This window comes from Mastacembelus armatus, chromosome 24 (genome assembly GCF_900324485.2).
Source record: "Mastacembelus armatus chromosome 24, fMasArm1.2, whole genome shotgun sequence".
Taxonomy (NCBI): Eukaryota; Metazoa; Chordata; class Actinopteri; order Synbranchiformes; family Mastacembelidae; genus Mastacembelus; species Mastacembelus armatus.
In genome coordinates, this window is record NC_046656.1 from 2,637,557 (window position 1) to 2,657,574 (window position 20,018).

The 20,018-nt window shown below is 44.0% G+C and overlaps 1 protein-coding gene across 1 annotated transcript; it reads right to left on the minus strand.

The window, feature by feature from the left end:
• Positions 1–13,691: 13,691 nt before the first annotated feature.
• Positions 13,692–16,780, minus strand: gjb7 (gap junction protein beta 7). The gene is made up of 2 exons (XM_026318673.1): positions 16,569–16,780; positions 13,692–14,911 (listed from the first exon to the last, which is right to left on the minus strand). The coding sequence occupies exon 2, from the start codon at positions 14,895–14,897 to the stop codon at positions 14,082–14,084; it is 816 nt and encodes a 271-aa protein (XP_026174458.1). The 5' UTR covers positions 14,898–14,911; positions 16,569–16,780; the 3' UTR covers positions 13,692–14,081.
• Positions 16,781–20,018: the final 3,238 nt, after the last annotated feature.

Genomic DNA, 20,018 nt, shown 5'->3' on the forward strand with positions numbered 1-20,018 from the left:
CTGAGTTTGGGTGGCCATCTGCCTCAACCGGTGGGGTGGGTGGATAGAGGAGAGAGAAAGAACAGCAACAATAAACAACAAATAGACACTGCAGGTTGGTGGGGCCAGTCACGATACATCAGCGATTTACAGCTGGGAACCTGGGAACCACAAGTAGACCTGCACTCTGAGAGCGAAGTGGTCTATTGGGATAATATGGTACTATGAGGTCTTTAAGGTATGAAGGAGCTTGATCATGAAGGGATTTGTAGGTGAGAAGAAGGATTTTCAATTCTATTCTGTATTTTACAAGGAGCCAATCAAGAGAAGCTAATATAGAAGAAATATGATCTCTCTTGCTAGTTCCTGTCAGGACACAAACACAATAACTTCAGTTTTCTCTGAATTTAAAAGTAGAAAGTTACTGGTCACCCAGGCCTTTATGTCAGTTGGACACGCTTGAAGTCTGGTTAACTGGTTTGTGTTAACAGGTTTCATAGATAGATACAGCTGAGTGTCATCTGCATAGCAGTGGTAATTAATAGAGTGCTTCCTAATAACATTGCCTAAAGGAAGCATGTACAGGGTGAACAGAATCGGTCCAAGCACAGAGCCTTGTGGAACTCCATAACTAACTTTTGTGTATGTGGAAGGTTCATCATGGACATGAACAAACTGGAATCTGTCCGATAAATAGGATGGGAACCATTTTAATGCTGTTCCTCTGATACCAGTCACATGCTCCAATCTCTGTAATAAGATGTTGTGGTCAGTAGTGTCGAATGCAGCACTAAGGTCTAGGAGGACAAGTATTGAAACAAGTCCATTATCTGAGGCTAAGAGAAGATCGTTCGTGACTTTTAACAGTGCTGTTTCTGTGCTATGATGTGCTCTAAATCCTGATTGAAAATCTTCAAATAGTTCATTCCTGTGTAAGTGGTCTGATAGCTGCTTAGCAACAGCTTTTTCCAGAATTTTAGAAATAAATGGTAGGTTGGTCTATCATTAGCCAAGACTCCTGGATCAGACTAGCCTTTTTGAGTAGGGGTTTGATTACTGCAGTCTTAAAGGCCTGTGGTACGTAGCCTGATACTAGAGATACATTTACCAAGTCTAATAAAGATGAATTAATTAATGGCAGGGTGTCTTTAACTAGTCTAGTCGGGATGGGGTCTAAGAGGCACGTTGATGATTTCGATGAAGCAACTACTGATGTGAATTCAGGGAGATCTATGGGAGAGAAGCAGTCTAGACATAACTGAGGTCTTACAGATGATTCAAGAGCTACTTTAGTAAAAGAATCATTTATTGCAGGTATAGGAAGCATCTGCTGAATTTGATTTCAAATAGTTGTGATTTTATTTGTAAAGAAACACATAAATTCATCACTGCTGAGAGCTAAGGGAACACCGGGTTCAACAGAGCTGTGACTTTTTGTCAGCCTGGCTACAGTGCTGAAAAGAAACCTGGGATTGTTCTTATTTTCCTCTATTAGTGATGAATAGTATGCAGTTCTGGCTTTACGGAGAGCTTTTTTATATGTTAATAGACTGTTTTTCCAGGCTAGATAAAATTCTTCTAAATTTGTGGAACGCCAATTATATCATGGGGCTAATCTCCTCTGATTCACTAACTTCTATTTCAGAGGGGCCACAGTATCAAACGTTTCACGCAGTGAAGCTACAGCACTGTCAACAGTATGATCAATTTGGTAGGGAGCGGGATTGAGGCAGCTGCCCTCCACTGTGTTGCCACATGGCATAGACATAAATAAAGATGGAATCATTTTCTTAAATTTATTAACAGCGTTGTCAGATAAACATCTGCTGTAGTGGAATTTTCTTTCAAATGCTGCATGATCCATCATTTTAAATTCAAAAGTTAGAATGATCTGACAATTCAGTTGTGTAATACATCTATGATGCTAACACACACCCATTTCCAATGGATGAAGCCTTGGCCTGGAAGCGAGGTCGTCAGATGATCCCCAACCTTCTCTGGGTATTTCGACCCTTAACCACAACACCCTCCAGTTGGCGGGTCAGCAGTGACTGGCCAGGTCACTGCCCCTCTCCTCCAGGCTTCCAGCTTGTGTCCTCCCTCTTGTGCCAAAGCCAACAGGAGGCTCTCTCTGCCGCTTCTCCCAGCCTACGAACGGCTGCTTTCAACAAGTGGCCTCTCAGTCCAACCTCTGTCATTAGATTCCACACAGATTGAGCTGGGAATCCTCGACACCCGACTTCCACCGTCATCAGCCATGTTGTCCACCCCTTTGCCATTTTTTCTCTCTGCAGCTTCCTCACAGCCCTCCTCCCACGGTACCATCAGCTCCACCAGGATGATCTTCTTTCCCTCTAAAGACCACTTAATGACGTCGGGCCTTAGATTTGTGGACAGTACCACCTCGGGGAAGTGGAGTGTTCTCCCAAGGTCAACCTCCATTTCCCATCCCTGAGCTGACTGCAGGAGATTCTGCCTGGCTTGGCTGTGGACGGCAGGTCTTTGGCCCTCTTTCACAAAGACGATGGTGCTCAGCAGTGGTCTTGCTTTGGCTGGTTGTTTCTTCCCCCTTTCCTTCTCAAGGATGTCTGCGAGCACTGCCAACACCTTGTTATGGCGCCACCTGTACCTCCTCTGTGTCAATGCGACCTGACAGAATGTGCGCCATTGTTCCTTTCCCGCCACATAGCCTACACTTTGGGTCCTCCCTCTTCCCCAACCCTGTGCAAATTAACTCGGGTTGGTAAGGTACCATGCACTGCTCTGAGTAGAAAGGATATACGGAAGGGCTCCAGCCGCCACAGTTCACTCCATGTGATTGTTCTCTTGGGGAGGTTCCACCTCGTCCAGGCGCCTTGAGTTATGAGGTCGATGGATTTTGCTCTTCTCCCTTTCTCAAGGTTTCGGACTTCATTCTGAATCATGGATCTCTTCTCCCAAAGGGTGGACTTTGACCACTGCTGCAAATGTTCTGTTCCTAGACCCAGTGCTAGGGTTACCAATGATCTCTTTGGTCCTAAGAGAACATTCTGCCAGGTTAATTGCCGTGCTGGCGACCCAGTTACGGCCAGATCTTGTTCTGACTCCTGCTTCCCTGGTGAGTTGGTCTCGAGAGTCCCTATATGTCAGGGACAGTCTGCACTTGGCGACTTTAAACTCCTCCACCACTGATGACAGGGGAAGCTGGAGCTGGCCTGACCTTATGTAAAGCCCCAAGGCTGTAAAGCTCGGGTGTATTCCCAACCATCCTGCAAAACTGACTGAAGGAGGTTCAGGAGGCAGACACTCTCTGTACTTTTAAGGCTAGACTTAAAACCTTCCTCTTTGACAAAGCATATAGTTAGGGCTGGCTTCAGGCAACCCTGAACCATCCCTTAGTTATGCTGCTATAGGCCTAGACTGCCCGAGGACCATCGGTACACTGAGCTCCCCTGGTTCAGCTGATTACAGGTTTTATTTAAACTATACAGAGCGCTCTGGAGATCATCCCTCATGGGACACACGGAGAGATCTGAACTATATGTGGAAACTAACAATGTATATACTATTGGCCACCGCCCTACATGCCAGTACTTTTCCACAAAAGGAATTCAGACTATTACCATATATGGAGTTGTTATTCCCTTTTGTCTCCCCTCATAGTGAAGAGCGGTGACCCTGTCACGTGTCTAAACATATAGGATTACACTTTACACACTATACTGCAATACTAGTCTCACAAAGTGTGTCTGCATTCCCACAAAAGGTACTTGACTAGCGTTGTAGCGGTTAATGAATTGTTTAGAGAGTTTAGTTAGTTTTTAGGTGTGTTTTACTATAACTAGTCTGTTGCTAATCTGTAGACGAACTATACAGCACACACAGCAAGACATGCTTGCAATAGATTATACATCTTCTGCAGTACTCGGCTGCTTATGTTGAAAAACCCCTGGTGTACCAGTGGGTATTAACATATGTACACATCCCACTTTTAGATGCATGATCTTTACCATGAGCAAGCTTTGCATAGAGATGGAAATAAGCTTTAGGTAAACAGGGTTTGTTGTCTGGACCAAGCCATATGCCTTTTTGTAATTTTGCGCCAGAGTTTTTCCACAAATTGTTTTCTGATATATTTGCTATTGACCAGTTTCAGCATCCGGGGATCGGGTCGCCGAGGTCCCAGTCCTCGACCACTGCCCGATCCACTATGCACCGGCCCCTTATGGATCCTCCTGTGGGTGGTGGGTCCACAGAAGGGCGGACCCAGGGGGAGACCCAGCCACCAGGCGCTCACCAACGGGCCCCAACCCCAGGCCTGGCTCCAGGGTGGGGCCCCGGCTTCGCCATGCCGGGCGACGTCACGGTCCTCGGTTTTCGCTCCATAAGAGGTCACTGAACCGCTCTTAGTCTGGTCCGTCACCTAGGACCCGTTTGCCTTGGGAGACCCTGCCAGGGGCATATAGCCCCGGACAACATAGCTCCTAGGATCATACGGGCACTCAAACCCCTCTACCACGATAAGGTGGCATTTTAAGGAGGGGGTCAAGGAGGAGGCCATGGAGAAGGACTACATGTTGGCCCCGAAGAGATTCTGGCAAACCATCGGGCGCCTCATGAGGAGGAAACAGTGCTCTACCAACACTGTTTACAGTGGAAGTGGGGAGCTGCTGACCTCGACTGGGGATATTGTCGGACGGTGGAAGGAATACTTCAAGGATCTCCTCAGTCCCGTCAACACGTCTTCCATAAGGGACGCAGGGGCCGGGGATCCGGAGGCTGATCCATCCATCACCCAAGCCGAGGTCACTGAGGTAGCTCGGCAGCTCCTCAGTGGCAAAGCACCGGGGGTGGATGAGATCTGCCCCGAGTACCTCAAGTCTCTGGATGCTGTTGGGCTGTCATGGCTGACACGCCTGTGCAACATCGCGTGGCGTTCGGGGACAGTACCCCTGGATTGGCAGACCGGGGTGGTGGTTCCTCTTTTTAAGAAGGGGGACCGGAGGGTGTGTTCCAACTACAGAGGGATCACACTCCTGAGCCTCCTGGGGAAGGTCTATGCCAGGGTGCTGGAGAGGAGGATCCGGCCGGTGGTCGAACCTTGGATCCAGGAGGAACAATGCGGTTTCCGTCCTGGCCGTGGAACACTGGACCAGCTCTACACACTCTCGAGGGTGGTCTAGGGTTCATGGGACTTTGCCCAACCAGTCCACATGTGTTTTGTGGCATTTATGACATTGTGGAGAAGACATTCGACCGGGTCCCTCGTGACATCCTGTGGGAGATGCTCCAGGAGTATGGGGTCCTGGGCCCTTTGCTGAGGGCTATCCGGTCTCTGTACAAACGGAGCAGGAGCTTGGTTTGCATTGCCGGTAGTAAGTCAGACCTGTTCCCAGTGCGCGTTGGACTCCGGCAGGGCTGCCCTTTGTCACTGGTTCTGTTCATTACTTTTTTGGACAGAGTTTCTCGGCGCAGCCAGGGGCCGGAGGAATCCAGTTCGGGGACCACAGGATTTCATCTCTGCTTTTTGCAGATGATGTTGTCCTGTTGGCTCCATTGAGCCAGGATCTCCAGCGTGCGCTGTGGCAGTTTGCAACCGAGTGTGAAGCGGCTGGGATGAGAATCAGCACCTCCAAGTCCGAGGCCATGGCACTCAACTGGAAAAAGGTGGCTTGCCATCTCCAGGCCTGAGGAGAGATCCTGCCTCAGGTGGAGGAGTTTAAGTATCTCGGGGTCTTGTTCACGAGTGAGGGAAGGACGGAACGTGAGATTGACAGACGGATCGGGGCATCGGCAGCAGTAATGCGGTCGGTGTACTGGTCCGTTGTGGTGAAGAAGGAGTTGAGCCGGAAGGCGAAGCTCTCGATTTACTGGTCAATCTACATTCCTACTCTCACCTATGGTCATGAGCTTTGGGTCATGACCGAAAGAACAAGATCGCGGATACAAGCGGCTGAAATGAGCTTTCTCCGCAGGGTGGCCGGGCGCTCCCTTAGAGATAGGGTGAGGAGCTCGGTCACCTGGGAGGAGCTCGGAGTAGAGCCGCTGCTCCTCCACATCGAGAGGAGTCAGTTGAGGTGGCTCAGGCATCTGTTTCAGATGGAGGCCCCGGGGAAGACCCAGGACACGCTGGAGGGACTATGTCTTGGTGTCCCCCCAGAAGAGCTGGAGGAAGTGTCCAGGGAGAAGGAAGTCTGGGTATTCCTGATTCGGCTACTGCCCCCGCGACCCGGCCCCCGGAGAAGCGGAAGAAGATGGATGGATGGATGGATGGATGCATGGTTGACAAGTCAGCCTGTAGGTTGAGTTCCTGTGAAAGAGAAAGGTGAGTGAGCCACCCATTGTGGCTACAGCTTTTGCAGCGGCGTTTCCTGTAGAAATGGGATCCTTGGTTAGTGTGAGCTTCACATTTCATAACTGAGATTTGTTTAAGTAACAGGATGACATCTAACAGAGCTAAAACAACAGCATGATGTGCAATGGGTGTTCCAGCTGATGTGAGGAAACTCCTCTGTCTCCACAGATAACCATAATCATGGACAACAACAAAAGCATAACTTGAGTCAGTGGGGTTTTTTCCCCATTTATTTTGTCTATTTTTCACTATTGCATAAATTAAATAGTCAAAATGTGTTTTTCACTAATTTGTTTTGCTTCTTCAAAGAAAAACATCAATTACAAAACTACAATTTCAAAATATTTATTTAACACAGAACATTTTTTTAACATTCCAGCAGACATTATACCAACAAAACAGAATATAACTTAAAATAAATCAATCAGTAAAATAAAAATATTTTATTTGGCCATCTTTGAGCCCCCCTTCTTGCATTGCCTATATTAGGATGAAAGAATGTAACATACACTGAACTCCTACAACAAAAAAGTGCATTAAAAGGTGCACTGAAAAGAGTGCAAAAAAGTGATGAACCCACAACAAATGAATAATCATCCTAGACATAAGCCCTACTTAGTCTACTTCTTAAGGAAAAGTGTAAGGTTCTTCTTAAAGAAAAGTAGCTTCTCTGCTTTCTCACATGAAAGTCGGTTTCTCTTGTCATCAGAGACATGACATGCAGCACTAAACAGTCTCTCACTGTCGGTGCTTGTGCATGAAGCAGACAAGAACCTAGGATCAGAATTGTTAAATCGTTAAATATTTAAATATTGCCATTTTTTAGCAGTTGGTCATTTCAAAATAATGATCAGAGAAAATGAAATGGTTGAGAACTGGTGTAGATCTACTATTTTCCTACACTGAGTACATACTGAAAAATAGGTAATTTACAGTAAGGTTCCATGTTTTTTAATGTAATTTAATGCATTCATGTTAACTAACAATGAGCAATACATTTGCTACACTATTTATTAATCTGTTAATGTAAGTTAAAAAAATACATTGTTCATTTTAGCGTAAGTGCATTAACTAATGTTAAGAGATGCAACTTTTGATTTTAGAACTGTATTAGTTGGCCAAATGTTGAAATTAATATTAACTAAGATTAATAAATGTTTAGATGTATTTTTAATTTTTAGTTCATGTTAACTAATTTATTTGATAACAAATGGAAACTTATAAAATGTTGCCAAAATATAAATAAAATCTTTCATTCATTTCATATCTTTCCAAGTATCCCACCTAAGTGACATATTTATGGTGGCCGACAAGGGCAAACGCGCTGCAACGGCCAAAACACCTGCAAAAGAGAAACGCTGCAAAAGAGAAACGCTGCAAGAAAGAAACGCTGCAAAAGAGAAACGCTGCAAGAAAGAAACGCTGCAAAAGAGAAAACACAACGGAAATGTGCCAGGCCGATAGGGGGACCTCGAACTGAGGGGTGCTATGAACAAAACTTTTACAGAGGCGAGAGAGACACGTAGCGATATAAGTCACGTCTCATTTCGGAGGCTGCGTAATGACGCAGCTTAAAGTTTTGAATTGCAACAGAATGAGCGTCATCTGATGATTGTTCTCATGTGCTAATATGTGCTAACAATGTTCTATTACATTTGTTTACTTGATCAAAAGTGTCATACAACGTTGGGAGACGGGGGGTTGCAGGGTGGGAGATCTGAAGGTACGTTTTCCATTCATCATTTTTTAAACACTTGGCCGTCATGTTTTACAGTATTATAAAAGTACAGTGTTGTAAAAGATGACGGCCAACTTCCGTTGTGTTTTCTCTTTTGCAGCGTTTCTTTCTTGCAGCGTTTCTCTTTTGCAGTGTTTCTGTTTTGTAGCATTTCTTTCTTGCAGCATTTCTTTCTTGCAGCATTTCTCTTTTGCAGCGTTTCTCTTTTGCAGCGTTTTTCTTTTGCAGTTGTTTTCGTTGTTGCAGCGCGTTTGCCCTTGTCGGCCACCGTAAAAAACGGCCTTGATGGGTCCTCCAATATTAAAGAGGGTTATTGGTCCTGGGGATGGGGGCTTCTGAGAGATAACCATCTAAATGTTTAGCAGCTGAGCTTGTCCTCTGTCTTGTATTTGGGTTATTCTCTTGGATGATTTCATCTAACATGTCAGACGGCGACGTTGCGCGTGGCTCATCTGTAGTACGGGCCCTTTTTCTATCTGCGCTGTCTCCGATATCTCCTGAGCTGTGCGTCTCCTGAGAATCTCCATTACCAAACGGCTTTCCCAAATCCAATCTTTCCTGTACGCTGCTTTTTTCCCACATCCAAGTAATGATCTTTAATCGTGGATCGAGTACAGTCGCGATGCAATACAGCGGTTCGGAGTCTGCCTGACTAAATCGTGCGTTGACAGCCTCTAAGCGCGCACTCTTTGTTTATGTCACTCCGTGGTCTGTTTCAGCCTCTTTGTTTAGAAAACTCTTTGGTGCTGCAGGTAAGGGGATAACGTCTGCCACAGATGCATCACATGAGCTGATGAGTTCAACTTTGCTCTGCATACACATCTTGTTCGAGCGGTCATGTGACTCTCAGAAAGGGTAATTCTCTCTTAAACCCAGACAATTTACATAGTTGGCTGAAATGCCATGCTACATATCATTATGAATGGTTGTTTAATTATTAAACACAAAACAAAAAAACTAGTAGCGTATGCCGACTTACTGTGTTGTCATAGCAACGTACACAAACATTATTCGCGTCAGTTAAAAGTCTCTCCCCAGGTTCCCTTGGGTTAGGTTAATGTCTGTGTCAGCTCTGTGATAGACATGGTGCTGTATCCAGGGTGTACCCTGCCTCTTGCTCTAGCCCCTGATCCCGGAGGGATGAGCAGTGGATGATGGATGGATGGATAAATGGAATGTAGTTAGCTACCTACAGCAAATGACTACCACTACCACTAATTAGTTGTTGATTAACTCTAATGGGCACTTTCAATATGTACATTCTTAAACTCTTAGCAACTTAAAAATGTATTGAAGTTATACTTTTTTCATGGCATGAGCTGAGGGTGACTCTTCATAACTCACATTGCAGTTACACAGGGAGGCGTGTCTATGTGCACCTGTCTGACATTGAACAGACTATACACAGAAAAGTTATTAAGGCTAATGAAAACATGCCTATGACTATTAATTAAAAATTGTCAAACATTTTTAAGCGACTGTTTTCCCAACTAAATGAGCTCATAAACAACAAAGTACATAAAAAAAGCAAACAAAACAAAATACACTATCAGTAAAAAAAATGCATGCATACACGTTTTGATTGGCATTGGTTTTAAAGTTTTTTTTAGTACATTAAAAGTAAATATAATTTGTGGTTTGCATTTGAAAACGTGTCACAACTGCAATGGTGCCACTCTACATACTAGGCTTTTAATGTGATATGTTGAATTATTACTAGAGATCGACCGATGCCGATATTTAGCAATTAGGGCAGCTGATGGCCGATATATGATGCCGATTGTTTTGGCCGATTTTAATTTTCCCCCCTTCATCTCACAAGGAATAAAAAGTGCCCAGGAATAACAAATGATTTAATTGCTTAACTTAAACATCTATTGAGGATTGATTTATTGCAGGGTACCTGTCACGATCCTTATGTTTGTTGACAGACACTCTTAGTTGAAGGTCACTAACCTTGTACTCTCTCTCTCCTCTGGTTTGTGCTCTCTTCCTCTCCCTCTGTACCTTCTGCAGGTGTCCCTGGTGTCACGAATCGTGGTTTAGGTTTGAAAGGACCAAACACGTTCACAGGATCGGTACTCTACGGTGGCCGACAAGGGCAAACGCGCTTCAAAACAAAAACGCTGCAAAAGAGAAACGCTGCAAAACAGAAACGCTGCAAAAGAGAAACGCTGCAAAACAGAAACGCTGCAAAAGAGAAACGCTGCAAAACAGAAACGCTGCAAAACAAAAACGCTGCAAAAGAGAAACGCTGCAAAACAAAAACGCTGCAAAAGAGAAACGCTGCAAAACAAAAACGCTGCAAAACAGAAACGCTGAAAAACAGAAACGCTGCAAAAGAGAAACGCTGCAAAAGAGAGAACACAACGGAAGTGCGCCAGGCCGATAGGGGGACCCCGAACTGAGGGGTGCAATGAACAAAGAACTTTTACAGAGGCGAGAGAGACACATGTAGCGACATAAGTCACGTCTCATTTTGGAGGCTGCGTAATGACGCAGGTTATAGTGTTGAATTGCAAAAGAATTGAATGAGCGACCTCTGATGATTGTTCTCATGTGCTAATATGTGCTAACAATGTTCTGTTACATTTGTTTACTTGATCAAAATGTCATACAACGTCGGGAAACGTGGCGGGGGGCGGGGTGTGTTGCAGGGTGGGAGATCTGAAGGTGCTGTAATGACTATAGGTTGTTGTCTTGTTCAGGGTGTTCTTTGGGGAGTCGGTGGGGTGAGCTAGAGGGAGATGGGTCAGGGAGGAGGGAAGAAGTGTGTGTGGAGGGAAGAGAGGGAGGGTGAGAGAGAGCTGTTCGGTGAGGGGAGTTAGCGTTACTGATGGGCGATACAACAGAATTTGGTATCGATCCGATACCAAGTAACTACAGGGTCAGTATCGACGATACCGATACCTTCTGCACCTTAAAGGAAAATCATTATTGCACAGTGTTGATTAATATCTTTATTGCAATGGCAACATGAATAATACTCATGAACATAAATACTTGTTTAAATGCTAATAATAAAATGATAATAAATAAATAGCATTTCCCTTCGTAGTGGGTGAAAAATAGCACCACACAATGCTTCTTTTTCTATCTCTCTCCATGCTGCCGTGCCTGTCAGCACTGAGACGGAGGAGGTCCCTCCACGCTGCAGAGTGGAGAGAGTAATACTTCCTTCTGCAGTGCAATGACTGGCTCTGGAAAGCTCTGACATCTGATTGGCTGCCATCATCATGTGATACGGAAGACCATTTAAAATACGCTTGGGCTGGTTTTCACACATCCAAAACTCTCAGAAGTGAAAACTAATTGCACGTTTTTTATTAGGAGTGGTATCGAGCGATACTTAAGAAAGTACCGACTCCAAAGTATGGAAGTATCGATTCCAGAGAGTCGATATTCCCATCCCTAGTTAGCGTGGCTACGGCTGAAACAGTAGCCTGTTACCTGTTACCTGTTCTGACTAAAAACTTAATAAAGCAAAGTGACAAAAGAACGTCTGCTGGCTGTGAATTTAGCGGGCATTAGAGTACGTTTTACATTTATTATTTTTTAAACACTTGGCCGTCATGTTTTACAGTATTATAAAAGTACAATGTTGTAAAAGATGACGGCCAAGTGTTAAGTAACAAATGGAAAACGCACCTTCAGATCTCCCAACCCCCCCACGTTGTATGACATTTTGATCAAGTAAACAAATGTAACAGAACATTGTTAGCACATATTAGCACATGAGAACAATCATCAGAGGTCGCTCATTCAATTCTTTTGCAATTCAACACTATAACCTGCGTCATTACGCAGCCTCCAAAATGAGACGTGACTTATGTCGCTACATGTGTCTCTCTCGCCTCTGTAAAAGTTCTTTGTTCATTGCACCCCTCAGTTCGGGGTCCCCCTATCGGCCTGGCGCACTTCCGTTGTGTTCTCTCTTTTGCAGCGTTTCTCTTTTGCAGCGTTTCTCTTTTGCAGCGTTTCTCTTTTGCAGCGTTTTTGTTTTGCAGCGTTTCTCTTTTGCAGCGTTTCTGTTTTGCAGCGTTTCTGTTTTGCAGCGTTTCTCTTTTGCAGCGTTTTTGTTTTGCAGCGTTTCTCTTTTGCAGCATTTTTGTTTTGCAGCGTTTCTCTTTTGCAGCGTTTCTCTTTTGCAGCGTTTCTGTTTTGCAGCGTTTCTCTTTTGCAGCGTTTTTGTTTTGCAGCGCGTTTGCCCTTGTCGGCCACCGTAGTACTCAGTGCAGACAGGGTTTATTTGAAAATAAATCAGAAAAACACAGAACAAAGGTTTGGGTCAAGGAACACAAAAGGTTAACAGCAAACAAGAACAAGAAACCTGGGACTCGGACACTAACTGAGAAACACAACACAGAAACACACGAAACACGGTCTGGTACACACTCAGGGGTCGCAGACACACGGAGAACACAGAAACGGTCTGGTCACACACGCACGGGGAACACAGACTCACACGGGGAACTCGGGAGACGGTCTAGTCACACACGCTCACGGGGACGCAGACTTACTCACAGGACACAGAAACAGGAGAGGGTCTGGTCACACACACTCACGGGGACGCAGACTCACTCACAGGACACAGAAACAGGAGAGGGTCTAGTCACACACGCTCACGGGGACGCAGACTTACTCACAGGACACAGAAACAGGAGAGGGTCTGGTCACACACACTCACGGGGACGCAGACTCACTCACAGGACACAGAAACAGGAGAGGGTCTGGTCACACACTCACGGGGACGCAGACTCACTCACAGGACACAGAAACAGGAGAGGGTCTGGTCACACACACTCACGGGCAGACAGAACATACAGACGCGGACTAGGTAAACTCAACAAAGAAACTCAACAACATGAACACGGTTACTTAACAGACGAGGGGATTGAAGATGAAAATCCAGACAGGGCAAAAACACGGACAGGGCTCGAACGGAAGAATGTCACTGGACTTAGAATCATTGAAAACGACAAACAACCTGGCAACGAACTAAGGGAAATAGAGGGGTATTTAACTCAGGGGAGAAAACAGGACACAGGTAATCAACATCAAAACAAGGTAAAACAACTAGACAAAAACTAGATCCTGCACAGTCTTTCAAAAGAAAAGTCCCAAACAGGAAGTCCAAGGCAGGATCGTAACACCTAGTCCTGAAGCTGTATATCGCTGATGTGCAGTTACTGGCCCCACCAACCTGCAGTGTCTATCTGTTGTTTATTGTTGATGTTCTTTTCTCTCTGCTCTATCCACTCACCCCAACCGGTCGAGGCAGATGGCCGCCCAAACTGAGCCCGGTTCTGCCGGAGGTTTCTTCTTCCATTAAAGGGAGTTTTTCCTCTCCACTGTCACCAAGTGCTTGCTCATAAGGGATTTGTTGGGTTTTTAGTTTTTAGTTCTTGTAAAGTGCCTTGAGATGATTTGTATTGTGATTTGGCGCTATACAAATAAAATTGAATTGAATTGAATTGAATCCTAAATCCCAAAGGGCCATAGTCTAAGAATATGTAAACAAAAAATATATATACAACAAGTCATTTGCATGTGAAAGTCGAAACGCGCGCAATTCAGACAAAACTTCAGGCTAAAACATGCACATTAACTTTCCTCATTAAAAGTGTATTTTTTGGTGGGAGCATCGTGCCCGTGTTGCGTGTGTCGGACGCACAGACACATTTATTGAGGAACGTTATCCTGCGTGTTTTAGCGAGAATATTCGTCTGAATTTCACGCGTTTCTACTTTCGGAATTGTTGCACACATGACGGTCAACATCAATTCTAATATGCTAAAATGTAATTACATGTTGGAAACAAATGGTTTTCAATGGCCATCATTAGCTGAAGCCGTGTGTGTAAAACGTAAACAGGGCACGACTACAATGTGTGCAACGCTTAGCTGGTCGCAGATGTATACATTATATACAGAAATGTATACATTATATTTTGCACTTTGCTCTTATGACATTGTTGGAAGATTATTACATTATTAAAATTTTACTAGATTTTCATTGTATTATTGTGTTTCACTGTTTCCAGGTAGTCTCTGTTCTCTGAGACCGGACAGGCTGGTTTTCAGCGCTGGATACAGGCTGTGTGCTGCTGTCTTCTGTGTTTGATGTTGGCTCAGCAGAAACAAATGTGTTGACACTAGAAGCATGTGTCTGCTTGTGGCTGAAAGCCTTCTCTTCCATTGGAACATACCGCCTGGTGAAACATTTCCACACCTGCTTCCATACAATATACATAAGCTCCAAAAAATTCAGAGTGATGCACAGAATGGACGTGCAGCCCATTATGTAGAGGAAGATCTTCTTTTCTTTGGCTCTGGCAATGTAGCAGTCCACCGTGTTAGGACAGGGACTCTGGCTGCAGCGGTGCAGCAGGGGCACCTGAAAGCCGTTGTACAGGAAGTAGAAAGCGAGAAGGGAGCCCACTTCAAAGGCTATCTTGAAGAAAAGGCTTACTATATAGGTGCAGAACAGACCTCCATCAATGCTCCCTTTATCCTTGTACAGTTTTCTCTTGTACTTGGCCTCCCGGTGCTCCCTATAGGCCACATGCAGGGCAACCAGCAGGGATGGGGTAGACACCATGATGAGTTGCAGAGCCCAGAGACGCACCTGTGAGATGGGGAAGAAATGGTCAAAGCAGGCGTTCTCACAGCCGGGCTGCTGGGTGTTGCACACAAAATCCTTCTGCTCGTCTTTCCACACTTGCTCAGCTGCTGCCACATACACCAAGATCCTGAACAGGAAGACCACCGAAAGCCAAATGCGCCCAATCACGGTGGAGTACTTGTTTACTCCACTGAGGACGTTCTCCAAAAAGCCCCAATTCATCTTCGTCCGAGTTTCTGTTAGGAAAGAAACCAGGGTGGAACTGAACATAGCACCACAGAAACCATGGGATAATTGTGGTTTACAGAAGAATACCAATATGTTTCTACCTATTTACTATAAATCACATTATTTGTATATACAACAGCCACCTTCCTGGGAGCCATTTATGTGCATTCGTTGCAAAACATTATCTGCATATTTGTGCAGATTCAGCGTATAATTGCCACTGGCACCCTACTAATCCATCATTCTTTATCAGTGCACTGTATTATCTCACTATATTTATATCACTTTGTAAATATAACGTGCACAATTTCTATATCTCGTTATGCTCAAGAGTTGAACGAGTTGGACTAGCACTACCCAGGAATGCTAGTAGCCAGTCTACAGATGCTAGTGACTAGTAGGTAGCTGGCTTCTCATTTACCACTGCCAGCCTCACCGTTGCTGTCCCAGTAGTGATATTGATGTTTCTTAGGGGCTGCATCCTTTGAAAGACGCAGCCTACAAAGGCGCAGCCTTCTTAGCCTACGTAGACTGCATAGGTGGAACGTGGCCCCAAAGCAATAGGTTGGGCCAAGCCAAAATGAGACGGTCTATGGAGGACTTCCTGATTGGGTCACCAACTGTTTCCGCCCTACCATTGATGATAGACTGCTTCAGCAGACCAACCTCATTTGCAGATATTCAAATAACCAACAGCATCCAAGCTGCCAGCGTTGCACCACATTTTATGAACCTTCAATTCTTAGACATAACTGGAGTATTGCTATTACAAATGTTTGGTAGCATTTATTTTGGAAATATACTATTTGTGAAAGCCTGAACACATTTCCTGTACTTAAGTAGATTTTTCAGGTATCCATACTTTGAGTATTTGTTTTTCCGAGTCCTTTTTACTTTTACTCCTTACATTTAAACATAAATATCTGTACTTTTTACTCCTTACATTATCAAAACTCCTTACTTATTAATACTTTTTCAACCTCTGCGGATGACGTCATGACGTAAAAGACGTAGCCAACTAGAGGGAAAGAGGAGCAAGACATTCTCCATCCATGGCCGTATTTAAAAGAGCTGTTCAAGAATGATTCATGGTGAATGTGTTGTGTTTTGTTCCCTGTACCAGCACTGTGCAGGTTGTTAATAAAAAAATGTCCTTTTTTATGTCGAAAGTTATCAAAAGATGTATTGTGTATCATTGGTGGCAAAAAAACATTTTTACTTTTTACTTAAGTACATTTCAGACCCCTGTAATTATTCTTCTGAATATGGGCTCATCATAGAAAAACCTTCATAATGTGGCACACAGGCTGACACCCATGTATTCTACATAACCAGATTCCTAAGACAAATGATTGCAAAAAGGCCTATATACCTTGGATACTGTATAATGGAACAATGACTTACAAGTACCTGACTTAACACTGTCAGAGTTCTCACGTGGTTTACTGAATGTCTCTGTAATATAATAGGCGGTTGTGTTTCTAAGGACAGAGCGACATACAGGCTTTATGTTATAATATGCACGTTTATATTATGTTTCTCTAAGACGCCGATATCTTACTATATATTTACACACACACATTTATGTACTCTGTTTTACTGCGGCTAAAAGAAAACTTACAGGTGTTGTGTTGGCTTTTGTCAAACAGATGTGAGAGCACTTACTTAGCAGATATCTTTTTCCTCCGTTGGTGTCGGCACTGTGCTGCGTCCTCAGCCGCCCGCTCACCTGCTGCAGGGGACAGTTCTGTGCCACACCTTATCCAACAAACACTCTTATCATGGCCTCCACACAGGATCGCAGAGACCGCTTTCTCTTTTGTTTCTGAACAAAATACGTTGTGAATTACTAACAAGGGCACGATGCTCGCTGTAGATCACCTGTTGAACACAAAATTTCACATGCAGGCTAAAGGTGAAGTGTGCGTGTTTGCGCACGGACAATATCACCATGGAGCTGTTTAATTAAAAAAACAGCTTGCTCAGTGTGAGGAAAAGGGACATTGGAATAGGCTAACCCACAAACCACGCTGCATCAACTCAGGTTTACTTCCTTATTCTCCCACCAGTTTGTCATGCAGCTGTTATGGGGGTCAGGTCACATTACACAGCTGATGAATAAAATATGTCACCACACACCGGTCTCCTGTTCTGCCTGCACTCATGTAATCTGTCCCTTATAATTATTGTAGTAGGTTTTTCACGAACACTGGGGCGCTGTTCTCTTTCAGGGTCGCGGGATTTCTGGTATACTTTTAATTTTTTATTAATTAATGTCTCCTCTTTAAATCAAAAGAAAAGGTGTTACGTTTATTGGACAGCTATATATTATTACAAATTAATATTTTACGTAATACTTGTGATCATCTTAAAAGACATGGAGTATTACCTACAACCTTTCTTTGAACAGTTAAATACTGTTTACATGGTCATGCACTAATAATAATTCCACAATAATAAAAGCATTCCTTCTGCATTATGATCATATTGTAATGGCTGTGGTGTTTTGTTGTGTTTGCCTGAGTTGTTCCTTGGGTGGCCAGGAGGGGAAGCTAGAGAGATGCACGCTGCAGCATAGAAGAAGAGATACGGCGTGTGCGTGTGCGTAGGAGAGGAGGAGTAGACAGAGTTGGCGGCGAGCGAGATCTAGGAAAGGATGTTGCACACTGTGGGCTACGACTGAGACAATAGCTCTGATCCTGTTCTGAGCTGAAATATAACGAGTCTGTTGGCTGTATGTGCAGGGACATTACAATATGTATTATTCAGCAATATGGAACTGTTGGGAGTCTTTGCAGGGGCCATTCCACCCTCTGGAGTCCTGCACTTCATTCACCTAACTAAAGTGCATTTAGACACTTTTTTACCTGATCAGCAGTGACCATGCTGTAAGTTATCAGTTTAGTTGAGTTTGCTATGCATTTTTTCATACAAAATGCATTTACAACAAAATTGTCTCCAAAGTTTCCTGTCATTTCATTTTTTGGCTTTTGTTTTCCTCCATTTTTTCTTTAATTGTTGAGTATATTATTTCTATTGAAAATAATAAATTTGTTGTTTTAGGGTTGTATCTGGTGGCCATTTGCCATCTGCTAATGTTAACAGAGTTATATCAGGTTCTGGTTTATTGGCATTTCCACACATGGATAATATACATACATAAAGTGAAACAGAGCAATGAGTGCAAATATTTGTATTTAAAGTTATTTAGATTATACAGGTAAAGCGGTTAATTACAAATGATATACAAACAAAACAAAATACAAACAACATGAGCATAAAGACAGGCCAATGTGTTTTCTTCTCCTCCCAGACATGATACAAATAATGAAATGTGATGACATGATGTTAAAATGTACTTGCCAAAAAATACTTAGTGTTAATGAAACTTAAAATGGGAGGTCAATTGGTTCATTGTAAATAATGACTTGTTTGGAAATACCATGCAGCACCAAAGCATAAGATAAACTGAAAGGGGCCATAAGATGACATCTATATCAGTACATAATGTTAAGGTCTTGTTGGGGCCTCAAGTTAAGTTTCAAGCCATTTATTATACTTTTATATAAACGTCTAGTGACTTTCCTTAAATAAATGCATGAAATGTACAATGACAAGGAAAGACAACAGGGTCATAAGGGGCTCACAGTCCATTTTTGCCTGGTAGCAATCTATTCCTTGGCACAAAGTTATTACTTTTTAATTCTCTCATACCCATCATTTTTTATGGTTTTACTCTTTGAGAATGGCCTACCAGTACAAACAGTCAGTCTGAATGTTTAATGCATGGATTAAATGTCTCCGGGTAAGCGAATCACTTTTGTCTTGCAAGCGTATCGTGTTGTGTGTGTTGTATAGTTCGTCTACAGACTAGCAACAGACTAGCTATAGTTTAACACACCTAAAAACTAACTAAACTCTAAACAATTCATTAACTGCTACATTCCGGTACTAGTCAAGTACCTTTCTATTTTGACCGGTATTTAGTGCTATTTCCTGACCTGGTGCTCGTTAGCCTACCGGTTAGCTTAGCTAGCTAGTTAGCTTAGCTAACATGGCCTCTCCCTCTCTCTCTCTTTCTTGCTCGGTGTGCCACATGTTTAGTTATTCCTCTGCCTCCTTTAGCGATAATGATACCTGTAATAAGTGTAAGGTTCTGTTAGCCTTGGAGGCGAGGATCACTGATTTGGAAGCGCGGCTCCGCACCTTCGAACAAAAGCCAGCTAGCCTAGCCCCGTTAGCTGGTGTGGAGCCACCGAGCTCAGGGTCTGTTAGCGGTCCAAGGGCAGCTCCGGAGCAGCCCGGAGAATTAGCCTGGGCGACGGTTCGACGGAAACGTACTCCTAAGCAGAAGCCCACGGCTCATCACCTGCCTGTTCACGTTTCTAATAGATTTTCCCCGCTCAGCGACACACCCGCTGAGAAACCGACTCTGATAATTGGCGATTCCATAGTCAGGAACGTGAAAATAGAGACACCAGCGACCATAGTCAAATGTATTCCTGGGGCCAGAGCGGGCGACATCGAGTCAAATCTGAAGCTGCTGGCTAAGGCTAATCGGAAATATGGGGAAATTACTGTAACTCATTACTATCTGGATGTCCCAATATCTCCATAAAAAGCCTCCAATTAATCCAGAATGCCGCAGCCAGAATCCTGACAGGAACTAGCAAGAGAGATCATATTTCTCCTATATTGGCTTCTCTTCATTGGCTCCCTGTAAAATATAGAATAGAATTTAAAATCCTTCTTCTCACATACAAATCCCTTCATAATCAAGCTCCTTCATACCTTAAAGACCTCATAGTACCATATTATCCCAATAGACCACTTCGCTCTCAGAGCGCAGGTCTACTTGTGGTTCCCAGAGTTTCCAAAAGCAGAATGGGAGGCAGAGCCTTTAGTTATCAAGCTCCTCTCCTATGGAACCAGCTCCCAGCCTGGGTTCAGGAGGCAGACACACTCTGTACTTTTAAGGCTAGACTTAAAACCTTCCTCTTTGACAAAGCATATAGTTAGGGCTGGCCTCAGGCAACCCTGAACCATCCCTTAGTTATGCTGCTATAGGCCTAGACTGCCCGAGGACCATTGGTGCACTGAGCTTCCCTACCCTAA